General features: G+C 39.3%; 1 protein-coding gene across 1 annotated transcript in view; it reads right to left on the bottom strand.

Annotated features, from left to right (window-relative positions):
* Positions 1-4248: 4248 nt before the first annotated feature.
* ngfb (nerve growth factor b (beta polypeptide)) overlaps positions 4249-19864 on the bottom strand; it is a 30598-nt gene continuing 14982 nt past the window's right edge. The window contains exons 2-3 of the mRNA XM_074640636.1: positions 11314-11462; positions 4249-7178 (exon numbers count right to left, since the gene is read on the bottom strand). Coding sequence (XP_074496737.1) covers positions 6580-7167 — 588 coding nt within the window. The 5' untranslated portion in view covers positions 7168-7178; positions 11314-11462 and the 3' untranslated portion in view covers positions 4249-6579. The remainder of the gene's footprint in view (positions 7179-11313; positions 11463-19864) is intronic.

Below are 19864 nucleotides of genomic sequence, written 5' to 3'. Positions count from 1 at the left end.
TAACCTAATATCAGTTTGGTCATCCTATCCTGTCATGAATTCAGAGCTGTAATTATCACAGTGGAAGTACACCCAAACTGAAACCATATCCTCTGCATATAATAGAGTCTAAATCCCATTATCCCTCCACAGCAGCACTCTCCCTCTCCTCACCCTCCTCTGCTGTGCTTGATATGTAAATCTGGTGCAATAACGTAACCTGATCTCCGGTGCAACTGTCATCCTCATGATCCAAGACACATCAGAGGTGACGTGACAGACAATCAAAAATAATTTATTGAATTTTGTACTTTTATGAGGACAGGCCGTGCTAATTAGATGAATATAAATAATTAAACAAGTTTAAAATCATTGTGGTTGTGACTATTATGAAATACAGGCCGGTAAGTAATTTATAAATTACAATTCTCCTCAGTGTCTTGACAATGTGCATCAACATCAGAAAATTAGGATTGTTTATTTGCATCACCAAGAGAATGTAGCCGAATGGAAAACTTGGAAGTTACCAGGACTAGACAGACACACTGAAGCATTATGGGACTGAATATTTGGTCATATCACTGTCTCCATCTAGTGGACAGACAGATAACTACAAACACAGTCAATTAGATTCAAGATGTTTATTGTCACACCGGTTATCCAAGTACAATCGTGAGAAATACTTTTTGCTGGGAAGCTCCATTAAAAAGAATACATCATATTACAATAATAAAAGGAAATACTTTGTACAAAGGCATATTAAGAACATATATACAGTATGTACTGCATATAAGAGGCAGTGAGATAAATATAGAAGCAGAGTTGGATACTATAAAAAATATTGCATTGGTATTTATTATATATATCGCACATATTGTATTGATTTAAGAATTGCACTTTTTGTGAGAGAGAGAGAGTCGTATGAGTTATCTGTTCAGGAGTCTTATGGCCTGGGGGAAAAAACTGTTCTTCAGTCTCCTGGTGAGAGTCCTGGGGGTCCTGTATCTTCTACCAGAGGGCAGGAGGGAGAACAGGCTGTTGTGTGTGTGTGTGTTGTCCTTAATGACTCTCAGAGACTTCCTGAGGCACCGCTGGGTATACATCTCCTGCAGGCCGGGCAGCTTGCACCCAGTGATGAGTTGGGCTGATCACACCACCCTTCCCAGCGCCTTACGGTCCACGTTGGTGCAGTTGCCGTACCATGTGGTGAAGCAGCCTGTCAGGAGGCTCTCTATGGTGCCTCGGTAGAAGTCCCTGAGGATTTGTGGTTTCAGTCTGAAAGTCTTGAGTCGCCTCAGAGCGTATAGTCTCTGTTGGGCCTTCCTGACTACAGCGGTGGTGTGGGTAGCCCATGTCAAAGTCCTTATGGATGTTGACACCCAGGTATTTAAAGGTGTCCACCCTCTCCACCGCTGTGCCGTTGATGGTGACTGGGGGGTGAGTGCAACCCCCCCCTCCTGTAATCCACGATGACCTCCTTGGTCTTTGAGACGTTCAGGGAGAGCTGGTTGTTAGCTGTATGATGTTGTATTATATTGTGGACTTTCTGGATTTATGGGTGTTATTGTTACTTTTCCCAAATGTGACCAGTTACATTCGTGTGCCATTCAATTTTAATGTTTATTTTATTACTTTAATTCATTTCATACAAAGTAAACATAGAAATTAATATGATTATTAAATCATAAATATTTAAATTATCATAATTTGTTTGCTGTCTGCACTTATTTGTTAGTAATTACTAGGGCTGTCAAGTTGACGCAAATTTGTTTTAACGCATTCACGCTCAGGAGAGAGTGCTAGAGTGACGATACTGGCATCATATGAAACTAGAAAAAACCTAAGGAATCCATTGGTACCAACCATGTCACACTAGCTTGTCGCGAAAGAGGTTAAATAATGCTCCACACTTGCGCTAAATGTTGGCGAGGAAAAACTAGCATGGTGATTTTCAAAGGGGTCCCTTGACCTCTGACCTCAAGATATGTGAATGAAAATGGGTTCTCTGGGTACCCACGAGTCTCCCCTTTACAGACATGCCCACTTTATGATAATCACATGCAGTTTGGGGCAAGTCATAGTCAAGTCAGCACACTGACACACTGACAGCTGTTGTTGTCTGTTGGGCTGCAGTTTGCTATGTTATGATTTGAGCATATTTTCTATGCTAAATGCAGTACCTGTGAGGGTTTCTGGACAATATTTGTCATTGTTTTGTGTTGTTAATTGATTTCCAGTAATAAATATATACATACATTTGCATAAAGCATAATATTTGTCCACTCCCATGTTGATACGAGTATTAAATACTTGACAAACCTCCCTTTAAGGTACATTTTGAACAAATAACAAATGTGTGATTAATTTGCGGTTATTCACGATTAATCAAGGACAATCATGTGATTAATCTCGATTAAGTATTTTAATCGTTTGACTGCCCTAATAATTACACTTTCATTATTTTTCAAAAAGCAATCTTAGCACAAGGTCTAGCTTTTTCTGGAGCTTTCAACCATATTTAGCGGTCTTCAAGACATGAGATTTTGTCAAACTATATCCAAGGTCAAGAATCACGCTCAATTAATCATCATTGTTTACTTTCTACGTTCACTTTATCTGCCCTAAAAATGTGTTGTGGTTTTTACTCCCATTACATTGTTTTTAAAGCTTTAGTACTTTGCAGATTATTGATCTATAATACAAAATATAATCAAGTGATGTATTAATATAGATTAATTGCCCTTCACCATATAAAGTAGTTAAAATTAGCTCCAGCATTGCCAGCTGCAACATTAAAGTGATGAACACATTAATGCACCGATAATTGTAATCCAGCTATAATATACATGATTCTGAAATCTCTCATTCTGCTGAATGAATATCCTACTTTTAATTTTGATCATTTAAGTAGGCCTATATTTTGATGCAAATACATGTACACTTTTACTTAAGTAACATTTACATACAAAATTACTTGTAAAAGATCAGAGTAGACTACTTCTACCTCTGGAAAAAAAGATGTTTTGTCCGAGTACATCACCTGGACCTTGAACTCATCAGGATGCATGCACAATACACATAGTCACAAATTGAGTTTAGATAGGCTTCATAACATTTTTCTAGTAAAACACGGTTAGTACTCATGAAAAACATAAGCAATATCATTGTGTTTTTATTTAAATAACACCAAGTTTATGGGTGTTTACATTGTTTAATTATCAGAAAATCATAATTGTATTAGTAGGTTAATTAGCCCATTCCTTATTTATGTCTTGTTCAGCAGAAATACTTATTTTGTTAAAAAGCTGTTTAAGCAGAGGGAATTTAGGAGAGTCAACCTGAATATAATATATATGTTAAAGGCAAAAGTTTGTTTATTAGTGTATTGTTTTCACATTTAAATTGCTTTGCAGATCAGTAAATGTAAATATCTGGCCTCTTGGCACAGTTTTTTTCAAATCTGGACCTTCTATAAAAAGTAATTGAATAGATCTGCCTGTCTGACTGGAAGTATTAAATATATCATGTTAACAATATCTGATCCAATGTTATGAAGTTTTATTTGAAGACATATTTGACATGTTCCACCCTCTGACCTCTAGAGGGCAGTGTTGTACTTTATTTTGGAGCAGTGCTTTGGAGACGCCTGAGACTGAAGTAAACAAGTCAGAAGTAAACTAAACACAAGTTGGCTTTGAAAAATGCCATTTACAGTTGGCAGGTAGACGCCTCAAAGGGAGATACTTCTCTTAAAAGTCTGGTTTTCCAGAAACTTAACCTCAGTCAGCAGCGTTGTTGTTTCTGTTTTACCTCCCAAGCTATCTGACATCTTAAATGTCAGCCGTGATACAAAGATTGGGCTTTGAGCCTAAAAAAATCCCTAGACACTGACGGGATTCCTCAAGTACAATTTGTTGTACGGTGACAACACTGAAATGTCACTGCCAAAACAAAGACATTGGCAAAGCTGTGATGTTATCAGCTGAATTAGCTGACGAATCACAGGCAATCTCATGTTTATGTGTCGTTGTGCTTTTCTTTCATATCTCCTGTAGAATAAAGAGCAGGAGAAAAACACAAAGCAAAGCCAAAACACCAAATTACTGCCAGTAAAATGAAGCCATATGGGTTTTCTCTTCATTTTTTTTCCATCTAGGCCAAAAAAGTAAATTTCTTTTCAGTGTTAAGGGGTTACTCAGTCTTCAGTCTCTGAGGAACAACAGGCTGTACAATAAACTTCATAAAACACACAGTGTATGTATGTAAGTGTTTAATAAATAACAATCAACAACAACATTTTAACAAAAGGTTTGCTTATATCAGACCTGGGTCAAATTGTATTTCCACAATGTGTGCGTTGTGTTGTCAGTCTATGTGAGTGGGGTGTGCTATAGGAATATATAATGGGTGGTAGTTGTGGTGCTGAAACTCTGTCACTAGCTCAGCTGCGGTTTAAGACAGGTTTAAACCTGTGATGTCTTTAACAAAATCACGTAGTTTCCTGAACACCAGCTGCTGCGTCTTCACCAGCTGCACTTTAAAATGCACCTGTGGTTTAGTTTAAGTCCAGTTTCTGTTCCTGTGTCTTGCAGTGGTCACGTGAATGCCACTTGAGGTCATCGTATCTGAGGTCTGAATTAAATGTGCTGCAGAGGTTAAAAGGAGGTCAAAGGTCATGTGGAACTAGCCTGATAATTGATCAAATGCACTTTCCAGTGGTGTTTTAAATGTATTTCCTTAGCAGTTCGTCATAACGGAAAATCAGACAGCTGAAACTAATTTCCTCTTAATTACAACCTGTGGCTGTAGGGCTGATCTCTCACAGTTTAGCTGTGCTTCAGCTGAAGCTGGGCCTGCACTTATCAAACCGTTAAAGTGTCTGATGGTCTCTGTCTCGTAAACGTTTGTAGCTGTGACTGTGCTTTGGTTGTTATCTTTATGCGAAAAGAGAAAAAGATTTTACTACTTTAAAATGATCTGAAATTTAAGAGCGCTCAGGACGTCTCTTAAGAGTAGATGGACGACTGCAGCACAGAAACAGAGGTTAGGGCACAGACATGTTTCATGATTGTACTGAACATGTCAGTATAAAGCTGCCTTTGATTTAGTTGGATTCACTTTTCATGCATCTTCAATGTGGTACTAGATTCTCCTAAATTGTTAAACCAGCATCAGATTTTCTTTCCTATTCTAGTTTGATTTTCTTTTTTGTTTTAATTTTAGCCAATTTTTTATTATTCAATCCCCATGTATCGATCTATATTTATCTAGCTATTATAAATATATTTGATTGTTGTTATTTCACATAGTAATTTCAGACAATCACTTCAGAGTTGCTCTTGTAGTTTACTCGTATACTTAACTGTAAACTGGAGTAAGTCGCTTGATAAATTTGTCTTATTCTTCACACTCCCTTTTATGGCATTCGTAATAAGAGTACTCCACTCTTAGCACTGCACTCCAGATTCACAATGGACAGTTTAAAATAAAAAGGACCAAAATCGATGCAGCAGAACCAGAGACATCGTCTTTTTTATTAAATGCATTCTTCTTTCTTATCAAAACCTGGTGCCTACATTACCCACGCTGCAACACTAATGTAGTCTTGAGTTGCTAACCTCAGTGGAAGTCACCTTTTGGTTTGTGGACTGCTGATTTGAAGCCTTGAGTTCGGCAATTTGCTCGTCGCCATCTTGGCTTTTTGCAACCAGTAGTGACACGAGAGGGTGGAGCTAAGTACAACCAAACGCTGAATAAGACATTTTTAGGCGACCAAAGTGTTACAATTAACTTTCATTAACTGAAAACACACTGTTAAAGAGTTAAAGTTCTAAAATGAAAACACAGACAACTCTCAGACCGGACAACGCCGTGGTAGCGACCTGTCAATCACAAGGTAGCCACGCCCTAAAGCATCCCCTGCTTTATGGTCTATTTGACTCTAAATGGGACCATCATTTACTAAATGAACATCATGCTGTATTGAAGAAGACTTGAAACTAGCGATTGAGACCATAAACTCATGTTTACAATGTTTACTGAGGTAATAAATCAAGAGAGGAGGAGGCTCATTTTCTCATTGACTTCTATACAATCAGACTTCTTTTTGCAACCAGAGGAGTCGCCCCCTGCTGGCTGTTAGAAAGAATGCAAGTTTAAGACACTTCAGCATTGGCTTCACTTTTCAGACCCGGAGGTTGCCCAGTAGAAGGTGACTGAAAACAGACTTTGATGGGTAAAATCGGATCGCCTTTAAGTGTAATTTTTATAAGTTTGATAAACACGGGCCCTGTGCCTTTTAAACCTCTGCAAACGGAGCCTGTTATAAACCGTAGCTGAGATGGTGCGATGCTCAGTGACACAGCAGCAACAGCTTAATGTCTGGTACTCTTAAACAGGTAAAAACAACAGCTATAAACAGATACTCTTTGACCCAGGGCTGGTGTGTATATATACATGCAGTCCTGATACTTTGACATATACCAATAATTTACTTTGTGCAGAGGGTGAGAAGTCTTTGGTGATGAGTGTGTCTGTGTTTGTACTGTATTTGACTGAGTGTGTGATCCTGTGTGAGTGTGTTCGGTGCATGGAAAGTCTTCACTGACGCCATGACTTGCGGCTCAGCACACACACACAGGCCACATTGATGCGTATCAGCCTCCACGCCACCAGCTTCTTAAACGAGGTCAACGCTCGTACAAAAGTGTGTGAGTTGGTGCAGTAGGAGTTCCAGTGTCTGGCGTCGATTCCCAAACAGCCGGAGTTGCCAGAGCGGGCGCTGTGACACGTCGTCTCAAAGAAGTACTGCTTCTTGTTGACATTGTTGATGTTCACGTCTGGCAGCACTGTCACCTCGTTGCCTGAGATGTCTGTGGCTTTGGTCTTGTTGCCCACCCAGACGCTGATGCTCTCACACACTGAGTAAACTCCACGGTGCTGAGGCTGCCCCGCTGCCCTGCAGGGCCTCCTGCCGGCACCCTGGGACTCCGCCGGCTCTGCATCAGGCGGCTGAGCACTGAAGAGCACTCGGGGTGAGAGGTAGCGGCGCTTGGTGAAGAGTTTCGGGTCCACTGAGGGGATGGAGTTGGAGTTATTGCCTGGACCCTGCTGCTGTGCTGCTCCTCCGATGGCGGCCACAGCCTGGGCACTGAAGAGGAGGAACAGGACCAGCATGGACGACCTCATGGGCACACCACCTGAGGGCGTCAAGAAGTACAGAAAACACTCCCGTTACTGCAGATATACAGTAGGCTTCACTTGTACTGGTATGTTGTATTTCTCACACAGTGCTTTAATTTAATACTCCGTTGCTGCACCCAATTTGACATGTGCGTTATTGCTCGCTATAAGCCTCATAGATGTGGGTCAGTAGGGGCCTAGTACGCCTACTACATTGAAAAAGTGAAAGCAACACATTCTAACACGTAAATCTGAATGAAACATTACGTTTTAAACACCAACAAAACAGCTTTTGAGGTTTAGGCAACAAAACCACAGAAAAACCTTGTGTTTCGGCTTAAAATAATTACATTTTAAAAGTGAAACTAAACGCTTGTGAACACAAAGATAACTTCATGTTGTTTTCACACAGAATATGAACCCTGGTCCATCCGAAGGATGTGAGTCCCCATCCATCGCCCCTGACCTCCACCACATATGGAGTTTCACACCATCTATACTCAACATGTTCTCATCCCAACTTGTCACATACTGACGCTTTGTCAGACCCCTCAGTGTCACTTTTCGGTCGCAGTAAACACATGCTTAATGTTGTGAATTAAACAAAAACACTTGCTTAGGATTAGGCAACAAAAGCACTTAGTTAGGTTTAAGGAAAAACAACATGGTTGGGCTTAAAATTACCAGTTTTTTACAGTGCAAATGTGACTTGATGTGAAAACGGGACAATAACAAACAGCTGATTGTAAAGTGAAAGTAAAACGTAACACACGGGTGGGGTGGGGTGGAGGGGAAAGGGTGGTCTTTTTCTGTTTTTATTTCATGTCACGGACACTGAGTTATGTTCTACATTTGATAAGATGACCTTTGCCATGTCTGCAAAAAAAACAATAAAAAAGATTTGGAAACTCCCACCCACACGTGTGTGTCTTTCCACTCTTTAAACTACGTCACCACAGCACTTTCACTGAGTGTTTACTGTTGCTGCGGATGGGTTTACATTGTAGTTGATGGGAAGCCCGGTGCGTCGCATATCGCCACTAAAGGGTGCTTTGTGCGGTGGTATCGAACACTGACGGCCGCGATAAAGCATCTGTATTTGACGCACTGGGAATGAGAACGGGCTGCACTACTACAGCGCCTGACTTCCACTTTTGCTCCTGTAATAATTTCTATGGCCGCTAGAGGACGCTGTAATGTGAACCGATGATAAAACCTCTATTGGGTGTAGCAGGGCGCTAATGACCCAAATTGATGAGGATTATAACCACTGATAACGCTCCATTTAATGATTTAATAACAGTCTAATTAACAGTTTTTTATGTTCTGGTGCACACAGGTAGTTGTATGCACATCTCGTTCTGTATTTACGCAAAGTAACAGATTCAATGAAGACTGTTTAAACGCTGGATTAACACTTCAAACACTTGTGGCGCAGAACTGTCTTTAATCCAATGAGTGGATAGTGGATACTCCCCATTTTCCCTTCAGTTTCAAGGTGCAACATGTTGAACAGTGAGACTGACCTAACAGGAGCAGCTCCTCTTTAAAGTGGTAAACACACCTGAGGGTTTGATACTTACTGCTCATTGGCTTAGCAGTAACTGTTTTTACAAATACACTACAGACAGAATTATGTGTCTGACAGTTTTACTGGAGATTTACATGAATTTCTTGGAATTTCAGCTTCCACTTCCCAGACAGACAGATATGTACTGTCTTGTTGGCTATGTATTATTTCTAAGCTAATTGCAGCTGTGTGCAGCGCTATTGCTCAAGCACAATTTCCCTTTGGGGACAATAAAGTATATCTTATCTTATCTTAAATGATTGTGTTATTGAACACAGCGGCAGACTCAGACATTGTGTCACACACACTAAATGGTATTATCTGTTTTTTATTTAACAGGGGATATGAAACATGTACATTTTGTTTTTATGCTATTGTTTTTACTCTGTTTTTATTTTATGGATATGTATTATGTTCTGTATTCAGCATCATTTCCATGATTTTAAGGATGAATAAATTGAAGCTTGATCAGTTTTTGTGGAAGTGTCTTGATACCAAATCCACGATCTGATCTGTTTTAATATAATCTTCAATCTGTGTTCACAGACATGAAAAGGGAATCAAATGATTTGTCTCCGGGTAAGCAGGAAGAATATAGTATAAATCTCCAGAAACAGAGCTGAACACTAAGGAATATTATATACAATATATATAATAGATCTTGTACATGTATCCATGGAAGTAGGTGTCACATTACCCACAGGATAATCTAAGAGACACTGTTGTGACATCCCATCATTATCCTTTCCATCACACTGTGACTCCACACATCACAACATCTGTCCCCCTCACCGGCCTACATAAATGTGTGTGCTGCATTTAACACAGTGCAACAGGCGTGTTAACACCTGCGATGGCTCTGCTGGCAGGCTCTGTCAGGTCGGTACATTATACGTCGTGTTTGCCTCAGGTGTCAGGGCGAGTGCTTGTGGATTAAAATTGTTGGCACAACAGAAATCAAAGAAAAATCATAGCCTGTACAGAAGTACATGATGTGAGCTATGATTACATCAATAAATGCTTGTGAGGTCGGTCCAACTCAGTTTAGTGTCAATCCTCACAGCTCACCTCTCGGCTCCCTCTTCCTGTGTGCGGGGAAACATTACTGCATCAATTTCAGCATGATTAGTATAATTGACATAAACAGACGAGCCGACTGCAGGGGAGGCTGGTGTCTGTTCTTTTTTCTGGATTGCTTTAGGACACACAGGATGGTTGCTTTACAGTGGGAAGCAGGAAACATTCATCCAGCGGAAAAAGAGCTAATTCTTTTGGATTCGAGCACAAAGCTGATGAAAAGGAAAAAAAGACAACTTTAAATGAGCGCAGTGGCTCCCCAGTGGCAACATCTCTTATGAAAACGGAAGTAACGAGCAACAAGACGGAGACAAAAATGAGTGATGAGACAGAGGATACAAAGGATCCATGGTCTCTTTTTTTAAATAGGTAATTATATCAATTTACCAAGATTAGTTTGACAATTATAAATAAATTAATGCTTAAATTGCTTCCTGAATCATTTCACTAATACTATATAGGACATGCATCATATATATATGAAAGGCAAATATGTCAGTTATTATCGTAGAGGCCCACTGGAGATTTGTGTGAGCAAAAATGACTTCAATACCACCTTTCATGTTTTTGCTCTGTGTTTACCTGCCATATCACTAACTCATGTCATTTCAGATCCGGACATTCCCAGCTGCCCTGCAATAACCTCATTCCCCCCCATCAAGGCCTGTATTTATCAAACTGCCTAAAGTGAATTTCTTTTATAATACAGACTATGGTCTTTTTAGCCAATTACTTGCATTCGATTTGTACAGTTCATCCACTTATCCTTGTTTTTTTATTGCATTTATCAGGGGAGCAAATAAGTAACACAGCGGAGCTGGAGTGGAGTCCAGCTCCGCTGTGTTACTTGGTGACATCACCACATTACAGAAGAAAAGGCGGGACTTCAAGCAAGGCGTTTCAGGCAGTTCTGGGGCAGCGTTCCTGTGGGGGAGAGTAACTCCCTTTGGCCTGGTCTTTGAGCTTTGTAACTTAACAGACCTTTTACATGCACAAAAAAAACCGATATAACACACTAAAGGAAAGGGAAAAAGCATAAAAGCATAATAGGTCCTGTTTAAATTCTCCTTATTATATGATTTCTCTGATAAACCCATCTACCAGCAGTAGAATTATTTGCTCCCTGCTTGGTTGTTTTTAATTGCCACCCTGGAGTTATTAAGGATTTCACACAAAACTTTTAAGAATGAACAATGAGGTTGATTTGAATTTCTGCAGCATTCATTTCCTTATTTTAGATCTGAGTCTGATTTTGTGAAACTCTGTTTATAATATATAATTTCGACCAAGGCGAGTCTCCCCTAAATCAAAACTATTCTGTGAGCGAGCACAGTCTAGTTATATTTTAATCGTGGCAAAATTAGGTCAAATTCACAACTTGTTTGATGTTGTGTTTGTGACCCAACACAAGGTTTGGTCTATCTGCTGCTACATCCATTAATAGGACACTACTTTTTCATTTTGCGGATCTTTGTTTGGAGGCTACCGTCCATCTGTCTCTGTACCTTTTCAGTGTCTCCACGTGAACTGTAGCACCTCAGCGGTTTCTAGAGGACGTGATTAGAGCTCACTGTGTTCTGGGCTCCTGCCATCAGGCCCGGCTGTGGCCCCCATCCAGCACACCTCTGCCCTCCTCTTCCTCCGCTCTGTATCCCTGTTGAGAGACAAGCAGAAAAAGTGTCTCACCCGGCTCATAAACCCACTGTAAACACATTCTCTGTGAGGCCGATACTGGGAAGAGAAAGTTAAAACAGTGTGTTGTTCCCGCTCACCAGATCCTCACATACCGAACATACTGAAATAAAGAAGACCTGCATAATGTAGATTATCTACATGGCGGCTAGTTTAATATGTTTTGACAGGTTTGTTGAGACTTAAACACTCCTGTACCTTAACAGATATGTAGCAAGACATACACACACACACACACACGCACACACAGGCACACACACATACACACACACACACACACACAGGTGTTCTCAACATTACATTTTCTTAAATATTGATATCGCTGTTCATTGTTGTGGCGGCACGGTGGTGCAGTGGTTAGTCGGGCTGGGCGATAATTCAATATGATAATTTATCGTCTTTCAATGGAATCGTATCGTGATGAAATCATATTTCGAGATATCGTGATACACATTTACATCGACTAAATTGATAATAACAGGCACTAACTCAAATTACTCAGAAAATCTGAATTGATTAGAGTTGTGCTTATGTGAATACCACAGTGTAGTTAAATCAAACTATTGTATCTGATTACTCTTTATTTATGTCCATGCATGTAAACATAGTCAGTTTAGCTGGAAATATTATTTTTTGTTCCCTATAATTTCACTTGGAACTGTTTTGCACTTTTGCACTCAAGTAAATGAGAAAGTACTCAGCACTTTGTCATTTGTCAAGTATTTAAAGGAACTGTGTGTAACATATCGGGGATCTATTAGCAGATATTAAATATAATATTATATAGTTATTATAAGAATCGTCGTGTTTTCGTTAGCTTAGAATGAGCCCTTCATGTCTACATAGAGAGCGGATCCTCCTCACGGAGTCCTCCATGTTTCTACAGTAGCCCAGAACGGACGAACCAAACAGTGGCTCTAGAGAGAGCCTTTCACGTTTTTACATTACCTGAAAGCCACTATAGTTCTCTGACACTCTTGTGAACCCGTGGTAATGTGAGCCGCAGACTGCAAAATCGTGGTACTGCTAGTCGCCATCTGACCCCCGTTGCTCCTAAAATAGTGTTAATATGGTTAAGGATGGCCTCTGAGGGAGGCGAATGGCGTTACCAGGGTTTTGCACTTGGCGGCTCACGTTATCGCAGTCTTGGAAAGGGAGGAGTGAGCGGAGGGGATCTCAGTTGGTTGCAATCTGCAACCATACCACTAGCAAGGCCTATTGAAAGAGGCTGGGTCACACGTCATCAACGCGTCATATCTTTGGGGTAAAACACATGCTCAGTAAAATCTGGTCTGCACTCGCCGAAATTGAACCAATCGCAACGCACGACCGCAGCTTCAGTTACACTGCACATGTGTTATACCCCATACCCCAGGACCCGTGTCCCAGCCTCCTTCCATAGGCCTTGACCACTAGATGCTGTCAAATCCTACACAGGGTACCTGTGATTCACACAGAAGAATGCAAAAATAGGCTTTACCATGTGCTTATTTCATATAGACTATTTATTTATTAGATAACTTAGAATACTTAGTAATGCCATATCGAAAACGTGCTATATCGTGAGTATATATTGTTATCGAGATATGAAATGACCTACAGTATGTTGAGACAGGAGATTTTGGCCTTTTCGTCCTAGTTGTTAGGATTGTTGCCTCACAACAAAAGGGTTCTGAGTTCAACCCTACTGGCCAGCTTTGGTCTTTCTGTGTGGAGTCTGCCTCAGTCACAGTCCAAAGACATGCAGGTTAGGTTAATTGCTGACTCTAAACTGCCCGTAGGTGTGAATGTGAGAGTGAACTGTTTTGTGTCTTCTGCTTTATGTGTCAGCTCTGTACCTCTGTACCCCGCCTTCGGCCGGTGTCAGCTGCTTTTGTCTCCATCTGTTAAATGATTCCATCAGGCTTGATTTCCTTCATCCAGAGTGCCATCATTCATTTTTGCGCGGTGATGAAACGCAGCCACCACTCGAGGAAGACAATCCATCACAGTTAACCAGAAGCCTTCATTTTGTTTTGTCATTTTGTTTTAGCACCGTGTCACTGTGCTCAAATGTGCTTGAGTTAAGTGTCATCAGACTCGGTGTTATGTTACACCTTACTTAGTTTCAATCACCTGACACCCACGGGAACAAAAGCTGCGAAATAACCCCTGAAAACATCTTGCCTTACAAAACTCCATCATACTCATATACAGTATATTCTTTAAATTCAGGATATCTTTGCAAGTATAGTTACTTTCGAGCGTGGCTGAGGAGGTCAGAAACAGTGAGTATGTTATATGGCTTGCTTGCAAAATGACAGGAATGTAAGCTATACATAAACAGAGGTAAATGGGCTGTAAATCTAAATGACACCGGTGTACTCCTGTAAAGAATCTACGCCGGCACAGGAAGTGTTCTCGCTTTACGGGCACCTCAACAACGGTGGTCTCTCTCGCTGTCATGGGCTTTAAACCTGTGACCTTTCAATCGCAGGACGGGCTGTTTAACCAACGAGCTGCCCTGCTTTTATGACTGTTTGTGTCTGTGCTCTCTAATCTAGTAAAGGAATCTAACTGTAAGCCATTTTCATCTTCTCTGCAGAATGCAAAACCATTAACTGCTGGATACCACAAAGACTGAAGACTCACCAAACTGCTGCTGGTGTAAAACCTGATACTAACAAGACGTCAACTCCAGCTGTGTATTCCATGTTTATTTTTCACCACTGACACTACTGGAGTATGTTCAAGGAACATAACTGAAAAACAGTCTTTAGAAAAAGCCTCCATGCATACAGTAGTAAGCTACATATACACACAATATATATTTTAAGCATTAAAGTTCATTTTATTACCTTGGAAATAGTTTGACAACACAATCAGGGTTGACTTATTGGCTCTTTCTGGAGCTTTCAGCTGTATCACACAGTCTTCATCAGTGGATGATGTTTTCTCAGTAGTCATGGAGACGGATTTGTTGTCAACAGATCCATCTTCATGACAACTGAGGAAACTCCATGCGCCCTGTGATGTGGTTGAAAGCTGATATAAAGCTTGTACATAGACCTTGATCAAAACAAAGGAGAAACAGGCTCAACTCATTGCCTTTTATAATAATTCCATACAAATCCATTGAATTCACATACAGGCAAAGAACTCATACATTTTCCTCTCACATTTTTTTTTTTTTATTAGATTAGCCTATTCGCCTAAGTTCATAATACCCAAGGACGTTTTGGAAATTGCCTTCCTCAGCACACACGTATGTCGGCCTCTAAAACGTCTGTAAGTGTTATAAGAATTTAATAAAAGGATAAACTGGAAGAAGACATTTTGTGACTGCTCACCTTCTATGTAGTATTCAAACTATAATTCGTTTAAGGCTAGTAGTGTACAAGAAAGAAAAAACAATGTTGTTAAAGTCACCTAATCTTGTGCACACTTTGGCACAAACACAAAACGTTTTTTTAGTTTTACTAAATGTTGTGTGATGTTAAAAGTGATATCCGTGATTTAATCGACACTCTCACTACGCCTGGACAATTCAAGATGATGATCTTAAACCACTTCACCTCAGTGTGCAATTGCTTTCACTGAGTATTGTCCTTCTTCGGTTTGTTTTGATTTGTTTACCCTCATCATTGCAAATGAGGGAAACCTCAATGATTTACGAGATTTAAAGCTGCAGTAGGCAGAACGTTTTTGACATCATTGGGAAAAAATGCCATAATAACCTTTCAGCATATTGTAATTCAAGTCTTCTGAGAGATAGCTAGACTTCTGCACCTCCTCATGGCTCTGTTTTCAGACTTTAAAAAATCTAGCCCGTGACGGGAGACTTTGGCCAATCACAGGTAATTTCAGAGAGAGAGAAAGAGCGTTCCTATTGGCTGTTCATTCAACAGAGGCAGCTCTCAATCACTCACAAACTCCGATTAAACAGTCAAACCAGGCAGAGCTGATCAAATATGAATCAATATGAGAAAGTCACTATGAAAAAGCAATGAATGTGTCATAGATCAACTGCATTACAGCTGAAGAGAAATACACAAGTACAAACTCAGAGCATAAAGAGCACAATCTGTGTTTTATGAAGATGACAAGATGTGAATATTTTGCTTCATTCTGTTATTTAAAATCTGCAACATTATTTACATGCAAAAGAGCGATCATGTTAATAGAAAACAAATGTCTCAGTTATTTTGAGGATCTGATTTTTGGCCCTCGACACACAGCTGTAACAGCCACTCAGTGGTTAAGAAACGTGCAGTCAGCAGTCTCGTCCTGCGGCGAGAGGAGAATGGCAACATTCATTCAAGCTACTAGGTGGGCTACAAATATGCACATAACGTCGCTGTGCCGTACAACATTAGTGTGCACTGGGGCATCTCACATCGCACTACTCATTGAGCCTTGAAGCAGATGGGCTACAGCAGCTCACGACCACCTGATGACTGGAAAAATGTTGCTTGGTCAGATAACGGTGATGCTGAACAAGGAGGGAGGTGGGATATCTTACCGTGAAGCCCCCTCTGTGTATAGTATATAGAATAGTTCCTGAAAACGCCTGTCACTTCCCAGACCTAATCCAATAAAACACAACTGGGATGATGTTGAACAGGATGTTTGATGCACAATGTGCCAATGATAACACTGCAGGAAGAGATCTTGAATCAGAAGGAACAAGATCCTTCTGGAGCATTTCCAAAGCGTTGTTAAAACTCTGCTGGCCGTTCTGGGGTCGGGCTCTCCTCTTTTATTTGGGACAAAAGTTGAGAAATATACAGCAAAGAGAGTTGTTTTGTGTTTGAGTGCATGAACTGTATTTCATGCTTCACTGCTACAAGACACCTTATACCCAACGCCTATAATTACAGTCCTTTACTAACAACTTCTTTAACCTATATCCTCACTTTATTTATAATTATGTCTCAATACACTGTGTAGTTAATATATATGTAGAGTGTATAGGCTATAATGGACATATTATATATTTCATATTTCATACTTCCTATATTATGCTCTTAATGTATATAGTAGGCCTTGTCTAGTTATTAATACTGTGTACGTCTGTTCTCATACTTGTGGGATCATGACAGTTGTATTGATTTTTATATTATTTTATATAATATAATTTATTTTTCAACTCAACTTTTTTAGCTAAAATTGATGAGTGGTCAGGAAAAAATAAATACATTTGAACATCTATTTACAAGTACTTGGCAGGATCATGTGATATGGTCAAAAGGTCCAATATACAGTATACTATATATATATATATATATATATATATATATATGTATTGATTAATATTACTGCTGCATTAATGTGAAGGCCTATGTTGATGTTTAATGTGCCTTTTTAATTTTAACTACCTTAAATAGTCTGCTGTTGGGTAGTTTAATCTACTGCATTATATTCTATAAGATCATATGTTTGTAGTGCCGCTGTCCTGTGAGAACTAAAGGCCTATCTCTAATAAAAAGTAAGCTGTAGCCTTCTTTCCAGCTAATCCAAGGGTTTTAAAAAACAGTATATTTTGTTTAAGTAGAATAATTTCTCAGCCTATAAAAGAACACTTAATCCTTCAGTTTATTAGAAAAAATCTCCATAAAAATCACCAAATCTGGAGATACAGGGAGGTTATGAAAACAATGTAATCTCCACAGCCATCTCTGCAGCTAAGGCTCAAGGGTAGTACAATATTTGAAAGAAGTTATTTAAACTGTCACCGCCCTGCTCACTGTTTACTGATTTACTAACTGCTGCAGAGACTAGTCTACTAATATAACATTTAATAACATAAATTAGTCCCCCTGCCAACAGCCATCATGCTGCATTATGAGATTATTGTGCTGCATTCAAGGACTACACTCTCAGCTGCAACTGTAATCCTTAAATGTCACTTCAGGCCTGGAAACAAACTTTTTGGACCTCCTGGCTGCTCAATAACTCCATCAATGCTTCTCTTCATCAGCTAAGTAACTGCTTCTTATTCTAACCTATGATGCTAACATGCTTATTGATGTTTTGGCTTTGTTTGGTTGGTGTTTGTGTGCTTGGAAATGAACAAGCCATGAGGCCTCCAGGCTGCTGATATCTGCTATGTTGTTTTTTAATTGTGCATTCATTACTTGTTGTTTCTGAGCTCAGTTTTAGTTGGTTGTTGTTGGTCACAACAAGTATTTTAATGCTGCTGAGAGATGAGAATATTCATGAGTGTTCCTGGGGCTGAACTCATTTTTACAGCTTTTTCCTTTGTGGTTGTTGTTGTTGGTCTCAACACACTTGATTAATAATGGACATGTGAAACAACTTCTTTAATATTATTCATATCATTATTGTTTGTTTCATAAGTCTTGTGTGTCTCAGCTCTGTTGCATATATGTGTCAGGTGAACACTTTAACCATAACAGTGTTGCATTTAAGTGCCCAGTGAGCCACTCAGCAAGCATGATGCACAATAATACCCTATAGTCCTGGACCTGCAGCCTTGAACATGGTCTGGGACTGGGTTTAGATCCATCTAGATTAAGTAGATATTATATTTCTGGAATAGTTGGAGATGTTTTGATGGGTATATAGCCTAGTGGCTAAAAGGTTCAATCTCCTCAGTCTGAGTTTTCCTGTTGAGTCCACTTAATAGGTGCCACATAATAGCTGCTGTGTCTAATATGTTTTTAGGGGATGAAGCTTAGTAGTATTAGTTGTGCACATGTTTTGCTGTACTGAGCTTGGTGTATGCTTGGATGAAGTGATGAAATCAGAACTTAGATGCCAAATATCTAGTCTTTACTCTGTCTTCACATAATACATCCAGTTTCTGTGAGGTTAGGGGTGTAAGAAAATATTGAAAGAAAATCAAATATCGTGATATTATGTTTTTGTGATATTGTATCGATTCATAAAAACACTGTATTATATTTTAATTAATAGTTTAAATGCAAAGATTTAACTCGGTCAATACTTTATTTAATTTGCAAAGAGATGCGTCCTCTCAGTATATGTGCTTTCTCAAATTAGAGCTACTGTGATTAATGCAAATGCAGATCCAACTGTTCTGATTGAATAAAAAAAGTAAAACTTTTTTTACTCAGATTTTATGCATATGGTATATATTGGAATATTTAGTTGGTTGTTGGTTGACAGAAAATGAATCAGCAACAATTTTGATAATTAATTAATCATATTTCAAGCTAAAATGCCAGATATTTCCTGGTTCCAGCATCTGAAATATGAAGATTATTTTGCTACTTTTGTTTGTTTTCTATAAGCGTAAACTGAATATCTTTGTGCTTTGGATTGTTGGTTTGACAAAACAATGAATAGGAATACATCTTCTTGTTCTCTGGGGAATTGTAGTGGACATTTTTCTTTTTTTTCTGATTAATAAATTAATCATTTGGTCAACAAATTAATTGAGAAAATGATTGGCAGGTTAATCGATGGAACAAATCGTTGGTTGTGACTAGTGTTGTAGTACTCGAGATCGGTCTCAAGACCACTTTCTGAAGGTCTCGTCTCAGAAATCGATTGCACTTACTGACAAGGACTTGGGATTTAATTTCAAGACCACAACTGCGGGGATATCACTAAACTGCTAGTTTAGTGTCTGATTTGTCTGACATTTTTCATGGTACACTCATAGATACACACACATTTATACTGTATATATGGCAATAAAAAGTAGTGGTGTAAGAAATTATCAGAAATATCGAATATCGGGATATTATGTTTTGTGATACTGTATCGATTCTCAAAAATACTGAATTGATTTTTAATTAATAGTTTACATGTAAAGATTAACTCAATCAATACTTTATTTCTTTTGCAAAGAGATGCGCCCTCTTAGTGTATGTGCCTTCTCAAAGTAATGCTATGATGTTGGAAGTTACAGGGACTGTGATAAACTGTTATGATTGCATGAAAAAGTACCGTTTTTTACTCAGATTTTATGCATATGGTTGTGTGTTTTTATACTACGACAGCTTTCCTAAAATTAGATTTAAAAAAATTGCAGTATACGTATCGCCTTGCTTACAGTATCGCAGTATATCACAATATATTGGATCGTAACCCCTGTATCACAATACGTATCGTATTGTCAGATTCAGCCCTAATAAAAAGGTGAATTATGCATTTGTGTGTTTATGGGAAGGTGGATCTTTCAGGTTTGAGGAGTGTTTGCATGTTCCACATTTTATTGTAAGTGTGTCATGCAGTGTGGGACTCGCACTGGTCTGGTCTTGGTCTTGACTCGGTCTCAACTCCTCATAGTCTTGGTCTTGTTTCTGTTTCAATACACTCTGGTCTTGGTCATGACTCTGTCTCGGTTTAGGTGGTCTTGATTACAACACTGGTTGCGGCCCTACTTTGCAATGT

This window comes from Sebastes fasciatus, chromosome 1 (assembly GCF_043250625.1).
Source record: "Sebastes fasciatus isolate fSebFas1 chromosome 1, fSebFas1.pri, whole genome shotgun sequence".
In the NCBI taxonomy this organism is placed as follows: Eukaryota; Metazoa; Chordata; class Actinopteri; order Perciformes; family Sebastidae; genus Sebastes; species Sebastes fasciatus.
The sequence above is the reverse complement of the archived record's forward strand: the minus strand, read 5'-3'. Positions and strand labels throughout refer to the sequence as shown.